This window comes from Astatotilapia calliptera, chromosome 3 (assembly GCF_900246225.1).
Source record: "Astatotilapia calliptera chromosome 3, fAstCal1.2, whole genome shotgun sequence".
NCBI lineage: Eukaryota > Metazoa > Chordata > Actinopteri > Cichliformes > Cichlidae > Astatotilapia > Astatotilapia calliptera.
Genome location: NC_039304.1, coordinates 27,874,224 through 27,887,833, shown reverse-complemented (window position 1 = coordinate 27,887,833; position 13,610 = coordinate 27,874,224). Strand labels below are relative to the sequence as shown.

The window sequence follows — 13,610 nt, the reverse complement described above, 5'->3', positions numbered from 1 at the left end:
AAGGGGTTTGTGATTAAGGAAAGAAGTGAATCAGTTCAGAACTGATGTGGCTGTATATTTTTTTGTATATTTTTATATATTTTATTTATTGACTCTATTTAATTTGTAAAATATGTGTACACACACACACACACACACACACACACACACACACACACACACACACACACAGAAAAACATTTAGTATACACATCCAGATTTTTTTTCCCCCCCCCCATATACTATTCTATATTGTACATATATTTATTAGTTTCAGATTTAGCCATTCGTATATTTTGCCTGTTTACGTTGTTGTATTTTGCACAACTCTGTTGCTTGTGAAGCTCGCACACAAGAATTTCACTCGCATGTGCTGTACCAATGTACCTGCACATGTGATGTGACAATAAAAGTGATTTGATTTGATTTGGCAGTAAGGGAAGTGGAACATGCGCTACAATCACAACAGAATGAAATCCTCTTATTGTTCTCAGTTTCTGCTAACCGCAATAATGGTGAAGTTCAACTGTTGCTCAATTGGCTGACTAGCCCTGAGGGGAGCACTCTGGCCTCAAGTTCTCACTTAGAAAAACAAATGGAGAGCTTAACAGCCCAGAGAGCCATAAAACCTATTTAAAAATGCATTTTTCAACTTGAGACATGCATGAGCACATCTCAAGAATCTAAAAATAGCATTTCCCTTTTTATTTCCTAGAAAATGAACAGTCTGGGCAAAAAAAAGCTGTAGAAGACCTTTCTTTGTGTCCGGTGAAAACCAGTCTCACTAGTTCATGTGTGGGAATTTGTTGCATAGGAATTCAGCATTAGTTTTAACATGAGCCATCATAACTAATGTTCCCCTCATGAACCCACGCCCAGCGGGTGCCCTGCTCTTCCTGTTCAAACCAAACTAGCAATTCTGAATTTATTTATTTATTTATTTTATTTTATTTTATTTATTTATTTTTTTTTGCCTGTCCCGTTTGGCTCTTTTGCCATCAGAATTGTTGTCTAAAGGCAAAGAAAGATGCCCAACGGATTTACTTTACCAAACTGACCATCCCAGCCTTGCCGTAATGGTCCATTTGATTCACCTTTTATTGTTTATTTTATTTTCACTTACTGAATACGGGACAGACTTGACTGGGGGAAAGAAGGGGAGAAAGAAAGAGGGAAAGAGAAACAGCTGAGAAGAGGGACGGGGGAGAAGGGCAAAAGACAAAAACCAACAGAACGGGCAGAGAAAAAAAAATGCATATATCAATCACCTGGATCACCTGCTGAGAAAGAAAAAAGAAAGCAAGCAGAAGAGAACAAGAGTAATAGAATAAACAATTCTGAATTTAGAAAAAGCGACAAAGCAAAGAATAAATTTTAAAAAGGCAAAAGAAAAACAAACAAACAAAAAACCCATACACAAACATACAGTACAAAGGAAGTACATGCTGAAGATCACCCTCTACAAATGCCTTCATGACTTAATTAACATGCTACAGCATGGTTCAGAACAATGGCGATGAATGAGTCTTCATCCTCACCTTAATGTGCCCACTGATCCCTGTCAGGAACATTAATTACAATCTCAACAATGTAACAGCTGATATATCAGTATTGCTTTTTAAATGGCAGATAAATGAAGAGAGATGAGAGAAACACCATTCAACACATTATGACTGTAGTTTTGGTTGTGCACCAGAGGGGGCACTCGTCCTCTAGGCAACTCGTGTTTGGAACGCTACAAACAACAACCCAGCTGATCCAAGTGGTGTCGAGCAGAGCTGCGAGTCGTAATATCTCAGTAAGGACTCATAAATGACTACACATAACAAATGTGAGGGAACTCTGTTTATGTTGTGTGTCTAAAAGGGAAAAAACAAAAGCAAAACAGAAAATATCAGCTGATATCAGATTTTTTTTTTAAATCAATAGATATCAATATCAAATTGGATATCAATCAATATAAAAATCTGGACTAAAAGCCCAACTAGTGCTTATAAAACTGTAAAGGCCTGAGAATGACAACTAAAAAAAGATCCAAGAATAACAACATAGTAGATGCTTGAACCTGGAAAAAAAAAGCATCTAGCAAGCAGACACAGAAGCACCATTATCAGCTCCCTTTCTAATATTGCATAGTCTTTATCTCACATTACTATGTTCCCTGAGATGTCTGCTGCTGCTGTCTGGAGGTATAAAAACAAAAACAAAGTGAACTGAACTAACGTGAACTGCATGAACTTGAACACAACTTAACTGACTTTACAGAGAATGTGTGGATATATGGATATTAGGGGTGCAACGATACACAAAATTCACGGTTCGGTTCGGTTCGATACTTTGGTGTCACGGTTCGATATTTTTTCGATACAAAAAAAATGTTCATGCCTTTTTAATTTGTCATTTATTAAAATTATAAATATATATTTTAACTCAAAAGTACAGTTTTTAAATTTAACCCTAACCCTTGTGCGTGTTTTTTTATTTTGACAGCGAATGCGCACCTGCGGACCACTTATGTGCAGCCCTGGTTATTTAGCTCATCATATTGCAGCCACAGAAATTATTTTGTCCATGAAACCATAAAGCTGCACTTTCTTTTTGCCTTAAAGTCTGATTTGTCATAACTTCTCCGTTTTGTGGTAAGCTTTTCTTTGGCTGTCACTTCTTCACCCTGACCTGTCTTATTTGGCTCAGCAGAACTAAAATATATATCCTGCTGCTTTTACACACGCACTCACATAAGCTCAGCGATTCTCTGCGATCAACCTCTCACATGTTTAAGCTGCGGGAGATTTCACTTGTCATGTTTGCATAGTAAGCTAACGATTAATAAGACAATGTCAGAGGAATTGGTGCACAAATTATCATCACTCACAGATCAGTGCTGTCGCTCTCTATACACAGTTCGCACGATTGCAAAGTGAAAGCAAAAAAACAAGCGCAAATTCAAACGCGATTTCAATATGTCACATATTGACAGTGGCTCACCGATGCCAATGACATAATTACCCAGCTACATTTCTGAAAGAATGCAAAAGCATTGACATATATTTTTCCTTCCTACGATAGCCGGACGGGCAGGGCAGAGAGATTTTGGTAGCCCGACTGAAAAAAATCGCTAGCTCCGGGACGTCGGGCTAGCGATATTGCGAGCCCTGTATCTGATTGAGGAATCACTCATCTTTGGAAAAGAGAGTTTATTACAGAGAAATGTCTCTTTCCAAAATAAAAGCTATACTATCCGCTTCTTCTGGGCTATATTCTCAGCAGCATAAGGAGAATCATGTGCTAACAGCTGTCTAAATGACTCGGCTAAAGTTAGTAGCATGCTTGTTGTTTTTGTCTTTGCACTAGGATGATGTCGGCGTAAATGTGCAGTCATATTCGTTGTGTTCCCACTAGTGCTTTCAGGTTGATCTCGTTGAAATGACCTTAACGCCACAACACGGCAAATCTCCGTTAACGAGCTACCGCCGATCGCCCCGTGCATGGGGCTAGACGGCCAACACGTTAACGAGCTAACTGCGCTAACACACTAGTTCCCACCCATGTAATTGAGCATTGCATGGCACATCCAACATACTGTTTTACTTTAGTCCATGACTCGCTTACCTTCAGGGTCATACGTCACATGAAAACCAAAATAATTCCAAACGCCAGATCTGAATGAGGGTGGGGGAGGTCCATGTTGCAAGGAGAGCTTAACTTCTGTCTTGCTAGCTTGCCCTGCGCTCTTCCTTCTGACTATGCTGTCTGTGTTGAGCGCTCAGTGGATCTGCGCTCGACAGTGCAGCCTAGGCGGAGTAGTCGAACGCAGATTCACTGAGCGCTCAACACAGACAGCATCGTCAGAAGGAAAGTTGATAAAATAAATTACAAATGTTGTATTGTTCGATACATATGCGTACCGAACCGAAAGCACTGTATCGAACGGTTCAATATCGATACGAATATCGTTGCACCCCTAATGGATATATATAAATAACTAAAACAAACTGAACTGGGGCTCAAGTAAGACAGGAAAAGGACTGGCATTAGAGACTAGACAGTAAAATTCAGAAAAAAAAGAAAAAAAGCAGACTAGTCATAAGTCTCAAAGACTCATCAATATCTTTTATCGATGCCTGGATGTTTTTCTGACACTTGGACATTGCAAAGTCAATGACGCAGACATCATGCCACATAGGAAGTGACATGTCAAAGCGTTTTTCTGTTCTCTTGCCACACCGTTTTCAGACACCGAGCTGAAAAGTTAGGTAGGTCAAATTTTTTCCACAAAAAAATCAATCAATTAATCAATCAAACCTTATCAGAATCAATTTTAAAAACCAGTCATCATGTAGCAAAAGCCAGGAAACAACACACCGACTTAAGCAACATAAGCCTGATCCTAGTCCCCCTTTTCCGATGGTTAAATCATGGTCACTGCACAGGCCTGTCACACATAATGCAGCCAATGAAGAAACTTCAAAGAGGACGTGACAGCTGTCATGTCTCAAGTATAAAGAATAAACACCATCAGTTAAAAAGAAATGTCTTTGTGTTAGGTGTGTGTATCCTCACCTTGGTCTATGCTGCTGTGATCCGGGCTGTCAGCCCCTCCTCCTGCAGAAGTCGTCGTCACACCTCCAGAAACTTCGCTTAGTGGGTCACTTCGGTTGGCGCTGTCTGACTCAAAGCGCACACGGGAACCGGAGCGCAGGCTGATGTCAGGTGACAGGTCTGACCCCCCTGGGAGGTCCTCCGCCTTAGTGGGCGTCACGGTGAAGCGCACCGATGCCATTATAGCTCACTTGAAAGAGACAGGGGTGGAGGGGCACTATGTGGGAGAAGAGGGAAGGGGAAGGAGGAGTCACGGACTGGCCAGCAGGGCTGAGCTGAGCTAGGCTAGGCTATTTTGCAGTTGATGCTGAGGTAATGGCGTCCTCTACAATTTGCCCTTTTGACGCTGAAATTCTCCATTTAAGCAAACTAGACTTCTTCCACACGGCATGTGAAAGAAAAGGTACAACAAATAAATGTTTCCAGTGACACAAGCACAAAATGATCAAATCCCTGGCTATAAATTTGGGAATGTGTAGAATAAAAACTGAGACATGATATGACACAAACAGCTGAGGCTGTCTTTTATTATCAAGCTAAATCTTTAAACTGCCCTCAGTGCGTTCTCTCTTCTACCTGCACTTTGTTTCAATTCCTATGGCTCAGCAGTCAAGTGCATTAAACTTGTCTTTCTCTGCCATTTCTCAAGTAAACATAAGTAAAACTTGTCTGTCAAGCAACCTTAGAGGTAAAGATGTCTTTATAATGATATCACACATTAGAGGTCAGAGCCAGGGCAAAGGAAGGGAAGAAAGTGGTACAGTGAGGGGTACAGACAGACAGGAAAAACATAAAGCAGAATTAAATTTAAAAGAAACAAACAAACTGAAAGAAATCTGAAAAAAAAAACAAGATAATAACAGCAGCTAAAATACTAAATGCATCCATAAACCAACAAGGGAGAGCTGGATGTGTCCATCTTTCATATACAGTGTGTGTTAACACCAAGCACTTCTTCTGTTGTACCATAAAATGCATCTATGCACCAGTCATGGTGCTTCTTAACTCAACATAAAAACCCACACATTTCAACCCAATTCCTTTTCTCTACATGCCAATGAAACAACTCTATGAAAACGACTGTTCATCACAAGTATCATCTTCTCAGAGCAGCATGACTGCTCTCTAAGTAAAGGAGGTGTGAAACAGTAAGCACTGTGAACATCACTGTTGTCCAGCGCCTTCAGTGGTTAGTGAACTAGATATCCAGTGTGCTAACTAACCTGAGGGAAAGAAGTGACCCAGCACAGGTGGACATTGTGTATCTGAATTGTTGTTTTAGCTTGAATCATAATTTAATTATTAAAAGAGAGCGGTTCCAACCGGTTGTGCCAGTAGCTCCTGGCTGTTTTTTCTCACTCTGCATTCACAGACGTGGCCTCTCTTTCCTGTTTTATAACGCTACCCGTCTAACAGTCTTTGTCAGTCTGCATTCAGAAGTGGACGAGATGGGTGGAGAGGGGGTAAGGAGGGGGGTTTCTCAAAGATAAAGAAAGCTGCAGCGTGAAAAGCATCTGCTCTGAGGCGGGCGTGAGGTTATTTTCGTGAGCCTCCTCCAGCCATATTTGAGCTACACCTAAATTAGTTTCCATTATAACTCACCAGCATGTGTTTCTAATAAGAAAGCTAGATTTGGGGTGGGGGCAGACAACGTACAGCGAGGTGATAGAATGAGCTGGCAGAACATGTCAGAGCCTCAGCGCAGATATTACTACCTCAATCTTCAGTCTGACATTCACTGATAGACGACTGAGCCTTGCCTCCTACTAGAGATCAACACGCCCGTCTAAATCTAACCCAACTTTAAGTTCACGCTGATGTGTAGCGATGCCAACATACAGAGAGCAATGTAGAAACAATTCAGTGACCATGCTGTGGTCAACGAGCAAGCAGTGGCCTTTAAAACTGCCACTGAGGGCTGATTCCAAAATGACCCAGTCCATGTGAGCTGTATGTCTCCAGGCTTATCAGATGCTTCTATCAGTGTCAGTGTGTTTTTCTCACAGTTGTGCGTAACTAAATGACGCCATCAAACTCATGGCAGCAGAGCTTTCGCATGCCATGAGTCACATGCAGGATTTTATCAAATTCTGTTACTTGTCTTTAGAGTTTTGAAGATTCTCCAAACCTGTGGAGGCTTAAATTTTTCCACAATTAATCATAAAAGAATCAATAAAGAACGAGACAGAAGAACTGATAAATGCTTGGATATCCACCCAAATATATCCATCCCTGCTGAGAATGCCTCAATCCACAGATGCACAGTTTACTACACTTCTGATATAACACAGATACTTTGGCTTCAAATATGTGATGATACTGATCCACCACTGTGGTAAAATAAATCATCTGTAACCCTCACTGTTGCATGTTCAATGATCTTGTAAGTGAAATAACAGCTTCCCGACATGTGACAAGACCAACTATATGATACTGACCACCACCATGGAATCCCTGGGAAATAGCATCACTATTCCCAGAAGAACACTTGAACCTCAGGGCGCAGATAGTACGAGTGTCCAAAGTAGCTAGACTGGGAAGCCCTGGGCTGACCTATCCAGTTGATGACCACCTTTATGTGACTGCCAATGTTGGCTTCATAGACAGTAGAAAAGAATGACGTAGTGATCATGATGTCATGAGCTTGTTTCTGAAGTCTTGTTCTGAAACCTCCAGATTGATGTTTTCACCGACAACAGCTTGGTTTAAAAAACAAAGAAACAAAACAAAACAAACAAAAAAAAAACCCCCAGCAATGTGAAGAGGACGAGGAAGGAGAAAGAGCAGGTCATCCACTAGTTGGAAGGTACTAATCATGTGTCTCTTTTGGCCCGTCTTCATCCCAAGAGTCTTTCCTCCCCACTATCACTAAGTACTTGTTCATACAGAGTCATCTAGTTTAGGAGTTTTCTCTGTATTATTGTAGGGTTATCTCTAGGGCTGCACGATTAATCGTTAGAAAATCGCGATCTCAATTCATACTTATGTGCGATCTCATTTCCAAATGACAACGATTTAAAAAAAAAAAGAATAAGAAAAAAAAGACGACGATTGTACCGCATTTTGATCCAGGACGTAATCTGCATGAAAACAAGCGCTCACTCTTCCTGCTCAACAAATGACAAGGGCGGAGCCTTATACCACGTGATACAGAAGCTGGCTGCTAAAATTAGCAGGGAAAAAACAACGGAGAGCACCTCAGGGATGACAAGAAAGTGACAGGAGAAAGTCCGTCCCGGTCAACCACCCAAACATCAATAACGGGAACCTTATACAGCGCTTCCCTATACCCATCGACCTCCCGCAGGCACAAAGAAATTACGGAGGCTATCACTTATCACCTGACCAAAGATATGGCTCCCATCAACACTGTGCAAAACGAGGGATTTAGGAAAATGATCAACACCCTAGACAAACGCTACACAGTGCCGTCCCGCAACTATTTTTCTATTGTTGCACTACCTGCTCTATACACGCAGTGTCGAGCAACGGTGGAGACGGAATTTCAAGCAGTACAACATTTTGCGGCAACGACAAAACGTGAGACATTTGTTGTTTTTATGTTTATTTATTGTTTTTATGTTCAGTCTCAACTGTTACGAAGTTGATGTGCAGTTAATAAGTGCAATAAATATTTATACTGGAAAAGAAAATCGTGAGAGAATCGTGATCTCAATTCTAAGCAAATAAATCGTGATTCTCATTTTATGCAAAATCGTGCAGCCCTAGTTATCTCACAATATAAAGCACTTAGAGGTGAATTCTTGTTTTTTGGCTCTAGAACATTTATAAATAAACCTGAAAACCTAAAATCATTCCAACCTGTGGCCATCAAACTTCCCATTACACCTGGATTTACTTATAATATTTTATCTATAATACACATAGCATTGCTTTAACCTTGGAATATTTAACACTGCACTTTTGGGTATATTAGTTTGACTGATTTTCACTTGTTTTACTGCATACAGTTTACAATATTTTCACTGAGCAGTGATTTATTTACAGTGACCCTTTACCCAAGCAGTGCCCGTAAAATTTTGGTGCCTCTTTGTTGGTCATTTTTTATTAATGCTGCCTTATCAACACTTACAAATGCCCAAGACAAACCCTCAGAGCTCAAACATTAGTCATTTGAAACGAATGCCTGGCTCTGGTTTCCTTTAAAGAATATGTTAAACACACACATTTACTCTTATGTGTGTCACTTAGATAACATTACAGCATATTCAGCCACCTTTTTTGTCCAAGCATAAGGATTGAGCACATTTTGTTCCTTTTTCGTGCTAACTCGGGGCCTATTTTTGTATTTTAAGCTGTTACCTTTGCATCAGGAGACAGTCATAATGCCTTGCTACCAATGTGGGCCAGTATTAATGATCATGGATTAGTTTGCCAAGCTCCCAGATCAATATCTGTGAGGCTACCTGACCTCCTAAACATATCTAACCGCCATGACTAAAGATTATTATTTTAGCTAAACTAGCAGTAACTAGCTTTAACCTCATCTAGTTCAAGATTTTCCCAGGTCTGAGATCAATTAAGTGAAAATACTGCCTTAATTTTACTATCGTTAAGGAACTTTACAGTCAAATTAGGGAGATTGGGTCCTCTTGCGCTTTTGGCAGGCAGCCTCCATCACGAGGGTAATGCGGCTGTAAGCAAATATGATCCAGAGACGAGGACATGGCCAAACACACCTTTACCAATTAAGAAAAGTCTTTAATTAACCAGTTTAGGGAAATCAAAGCTGGCTGGGATGCTCGCCTCTCTAACCACCGCCCATTGTAAGCCAATTAAGCTGGCCATAATAATTCTGGCTCGAACCGGTCACTGAACACCTGCAGACGACACGATATGGCCAGAGCCAGCGTTAGGATAAAATGCCAAGCAGACATTAACTCAAACCTCGTGAAGAGCGATTTTTACGACGTGGGGGATATGTTTAAGAGCGGCTTGAAAATAAAGACGTAAAAAAACGTCCAAAAACGCGTGGTTATTCCGGGATAAACCGGCCGGGTAATTAGCTCGTTACTCACAAAGTTGTGATTTTCCTTTCAACCAAGCGTCTTGTGTCGAAGAGCATCACGCCCAGCGCCGACCCATCAACCAGACATCCATAGGTGGTAACAAATACACACACTCATACGTGGAGGTCGTATCGGGTGAAGCCGCTCGTCTACAGTCGGCGCGGCTAACCGAAGCTAGCTCAGCGGCTAGCCGTGCCATAAACTGTCAACTCCGCGGAGCCCCGGCTGTCTCACCGACACCGATAGAGAAAAAGCCCGGAGTTCAGACAGTTATCACATGAAACACATACCTGGCTCTGGCTTCCATGTGGCCCTATGCACATATGGCTGTTTTAAATCACTAAAAATTTGGGAGTGTCTCCCAGGTTTTCTCGGGACTTTTTTTTTTTTTTTTGGGTTGTTCAATCGACTCAACCATACACACGCGCGAACGCCTGGGGGGTCCTCTATTCCTCGCCGTCGCTAAAACGTCTTGCGCATGCTTAGTGACAGACACGGGGTAAAAGCTACTTGGGAAATGTAGTTCGAGTAGACAGCGGCTAGCTATCGAACAGTGAACACGAACAGTGCTGCTAAAAATATGAAATGCATCACTTATTTCTTTAAATATATTTTTGATCAATACCAGATTTAATACAGATTTACTTTTTACACACTCTTTTGCTATTTGTAATACATTTCTGGTACTTTTATATTTATCTGCAAGCTGTAGCTACTAGTTACTTTGCCATATTAAAAATACGTTTTAAGTACTTCTGTCAGCTAACATTAGTTTTGCTTCTTTCCTCACACTTATAGTCTGACCCTTTGGACTAGGCCCAAATCCACATATTGGGAACCAGTACCTGGCTCTAAAATATGTAACTTACATAAATTATCGGTGCATTAACAATTCAAGAATGTAAAATTAAATATCTGAAATACTATGCCCTTTGCTATTTTCTGAATTAAATTGTATGTTCTTCTAAAAATACTTCAGTAATCAATTCTTTCCATTGTTTCACTGTATTTTCTGCTGGGAAAGCTTTAAGTACTTTTTACGGGTAATTTGATTTTAATCTGACTAAGTAAATATAAGTAAGTAAATATATGGCTCAAGAAAATGAAGGGAAAGCTTGATCATTTCAGTGTAAAACGGTTCAACTTCAGGCATGTTAAGCTGTCTTTATAAGAGTCAGCCTGAAAATAGGTCAAAAATGTGCTGGGGTTAAATCCTCAGACCTTATGCTGATGCAGTAAACCCAGGGTTCATCTCATGTGGGAAAACATCAGGCCTCTTGTGATCAGAGTGTGCAGGCAGATTCTGGACGTGACTGTCCCTCACACACCCCAGACCGGAGCCCAGACCTTTCATCATGTCAGAAATGCTGTGCAGGAGCCCACAGATATCTTGATCTAGGACTGGGAGAAGATCCAGCAGGACACCATTCATCATCTCATCATGCAAGGTGATCCCTCAGGCTAACAGGAGTGACAACGGCAGTCAGGAGGGATAAGGAAAGAGCAATAGTCTGAGAAACCATTCCTCTTATTGGCTTTCTACAAATGATTTATGTTTCCAAACCGTACACTCTGATCTCCCTGAAGTTTAACTGACTTTGGGATAATTTGTGATGACTGAGTGGTCCCTTAATTTAAATTAGATTTTTTTTAGCAGTATTCAATGAGCATAAGGAGGTGAATTTTAGTACTTTTCTCCTTTTGGTCTGAATAACTGCCGTTTGTTTCCCACAAAAATATGGGTGTCAGTCCAAATGCACTTTTTTGAATTACAACTTTTTTCCTTTCTAAACTTTGTCACATTTTAAGAAAGCCGACAAATTCTTAAAAAAAAAAAAGGACAAAAAAAACAAACAAACTATATTTACCAAGTTATAGTTCTCTAATCCATCTAAGTTAGAAAAAGGTAGCACATTATTCAGCTGACATAAAGGTGACTTCCCTCACAATGTCCATCCATTATTTAACAATTGGAGGTCAGCTTTGTACCAGTTCTTTCAAAATGGAGCCAATCAGAATGTGGGACAGGTGGACAAAAGATATATAAAAAAAACAAAACAACACAAAACAAACAAAAAAAAAAACCCTGTGCAGTCACACACAAAGAGTCACCTGGCTGTCGTATATCTACAAATCGATCCAGTGTTTGGCTGCAAAAGTAAAAGAATGATTTTTAAAAAAAGAAAGCTTTGAGAGGAAGTTATGGCTGTCTTGGGAAACAAATGGAGAAAATCTGCAGGCTCAGCTAAAGTGCTTCCTCAAATCTATCATCAGCTGTGTTTTCATAATGCCACAAATTACGTGATCGTGTTATTTTGGATATAGGGAAATCCTGTAGGACAACCTTCATACTACAGCGCCCCCTGGCTGGTAGGTTGGTGGCACATTAAAGACTATCTGCATTTAAATGCTTCATTTGTCCAACAAGCTGTCAGCCAGTCTGGATTTTAGACACACACAGGCAACACGTGAGGAGCTATGACGCAAAGATTTATTTAGTATGAACAAATTAAAAACCGCCACCCTTAAAAAAAAAAATGAACAAATTCCATCATCGCATCAATAGAGGGTACGAGCAGTCCTTTAAATCCGGCTCAGGTGTTTTCTCGCTCTTCTCCTTGTAGCTCCATCCTGATATGTCTTTCTCCTCCTCCTCACATGACAGGCTTGGGCTGCTGGGTCAGCAGTATGTTGAAGCGTTTCTTCAATATCACCCGGTGCCGGGAAAACTTGTCATCTGGGGAGAATCGAGCCGGGTGGGCCGAGCTGGTGGGCTCCCCATCTGGAGTCACCTTCTGTGGAAAGAGAAAAGAGTGTGCTTGTGCTTTTTAAGGGTTTCAAATCATGAAAATAGATTTTCAGTACGTTTTCAGATTTCTCCATGACAGCTGGCGGCGTTGCAGAGCTAACACAGGGAGAGAGAGACAACCATTCAGACCCAGGACCAGTTTAGAACTGCAGCAGTCAGAAGTCATGGTCCTCATAGCCCAGTGTTGGACCCTGAGACACAGACAGCAAAAGCTGTAGATGACGCTGAGGAGAACCACATCCAGCACCTGGAAAAATCAGCTGTGGTGGCCTCAAGAGTTGTGTCCTCTCCCTCTACACAAACAACTGCATCACTAAAGACCTGTAGGTCAAAATCATGAAATGTGCAGATGACATGACTGATGACTCTCCATACAGATGTGGGGTTGAACAGCTGTCCCTGTGGTGTAATCAGAACAATCTTGAGCTGAATATGCTCAGAAATGGAGACTTCAGTTGGAGCTGTTCAGCTGTTCCAACACAGACAAAATCATCAAGAAGACGCAGCAGAGGATGAACAGCCTGAGCTTTTGCAAGAAGTTCATTCTCTGCACTCTGAAAAACATTACTGTATGGTTTGGATTTAACAGGACGAGACCAGACTATAACAGACACTGGGGTCTGCAGGTAAAACAAACAAACGTTGGTGTCGACTCATCCTCCATGCAGGATTCGTACAAATCCAGAGTCAGGAAACAAGCAGGTGAAATTACTGCAGACCTATCACAACCTGAGAACCTTCACAGACATACCGCAAACAACCTGTTCCAACTCCTCCCCACTGGTAAATGCTACAGAGCACTTCATGCCAAAACAAGCAGACACCTGGATCGTCTCTTCCCACAGGCCGTCACCCTGTAACACCAACACTCTCATAGTGTTTGTACTTAAAACATCCATTATTACTGCTGCTGAACCAAATCGAGCTGTATACACCGTTTTGTTGTCTATATACCATTTACACAACACTGTCAAGTTCCCATTTATTTACTGTATGTATCATAACCAGGTATCCCTTATTTATTCATTTAGTCCAATACCTTCACACTCATCTTGTTGCAATTGTCGGTGTCATGGTATTATTATTGTCTGAATTCACTGTTTGTCCAGTCTGAGCCCTATATTCCTCAATAAAGCTCCCAATTCAGACCAATTTGATCTTAAGTGGGCTGGAGGAATAAAACCATTCTC

General features: G+C 41.0%; 2 protein-coding genes across 10 annotated transcripts in view; both read right to left on the bottom strand.

Moving 5' to 3' along the window:
• Positions 1-10,182, bottom strand: part of slc12a6 (solute carrier family 12 member 6) — a 31,985-nt gene extending 21,803 nt beyond the window's left edge. Inside the window, exons 1-3 of one of the 9 annotated variants that reach the window (XM_026162656.1) lie at positions 9,902-10,182; positions 5,263-5,279; positions 4,543-4,798 (exon numbers count right to left, since the gene is read on the bottom strand). In XM_026162656.1, coding sequence (XP_026018441.1) covers positions 4,543-4,762 — 220 coding nt within the window. In that variant the 5' untranslated portion in view covers positions 4,763-4,798; positions 5,263-5,279; positions 9,902-10,182. Of the gene's footprint in view, positions 1-4,542; positions 5,280-9,620; positions 9,881-9,901 lie in introns of those variants that run through there. The other 8 variants (XM_026162657.1, XM_026162653.1, XM_026162655.1 and 5 more) reach the window with 8 other exon arrangements.
• Positions 10,183-12,080: 1,898 nt separating this feature from the next.
• The window catches only part of nop10 (NOP10 ribonucleoprotein homolog (yeast)), a 4,493-nt gene continuing 2,963 nt past the window's right edge, over positions 12,081-13,610 (bottom strand). Inside the window, exon 2 of the mRNA XM_026162652.1 lies at positions 12,081-12,406. Coding sequence (XP_026018437.1) covers positions 12,266-12,406 — 141 coding nt within the window. The 3' untranslated portion in view covers positions 12,081-12,265. The remainder of the gene's footprint in view (positions 12,407-13,610) is intronic.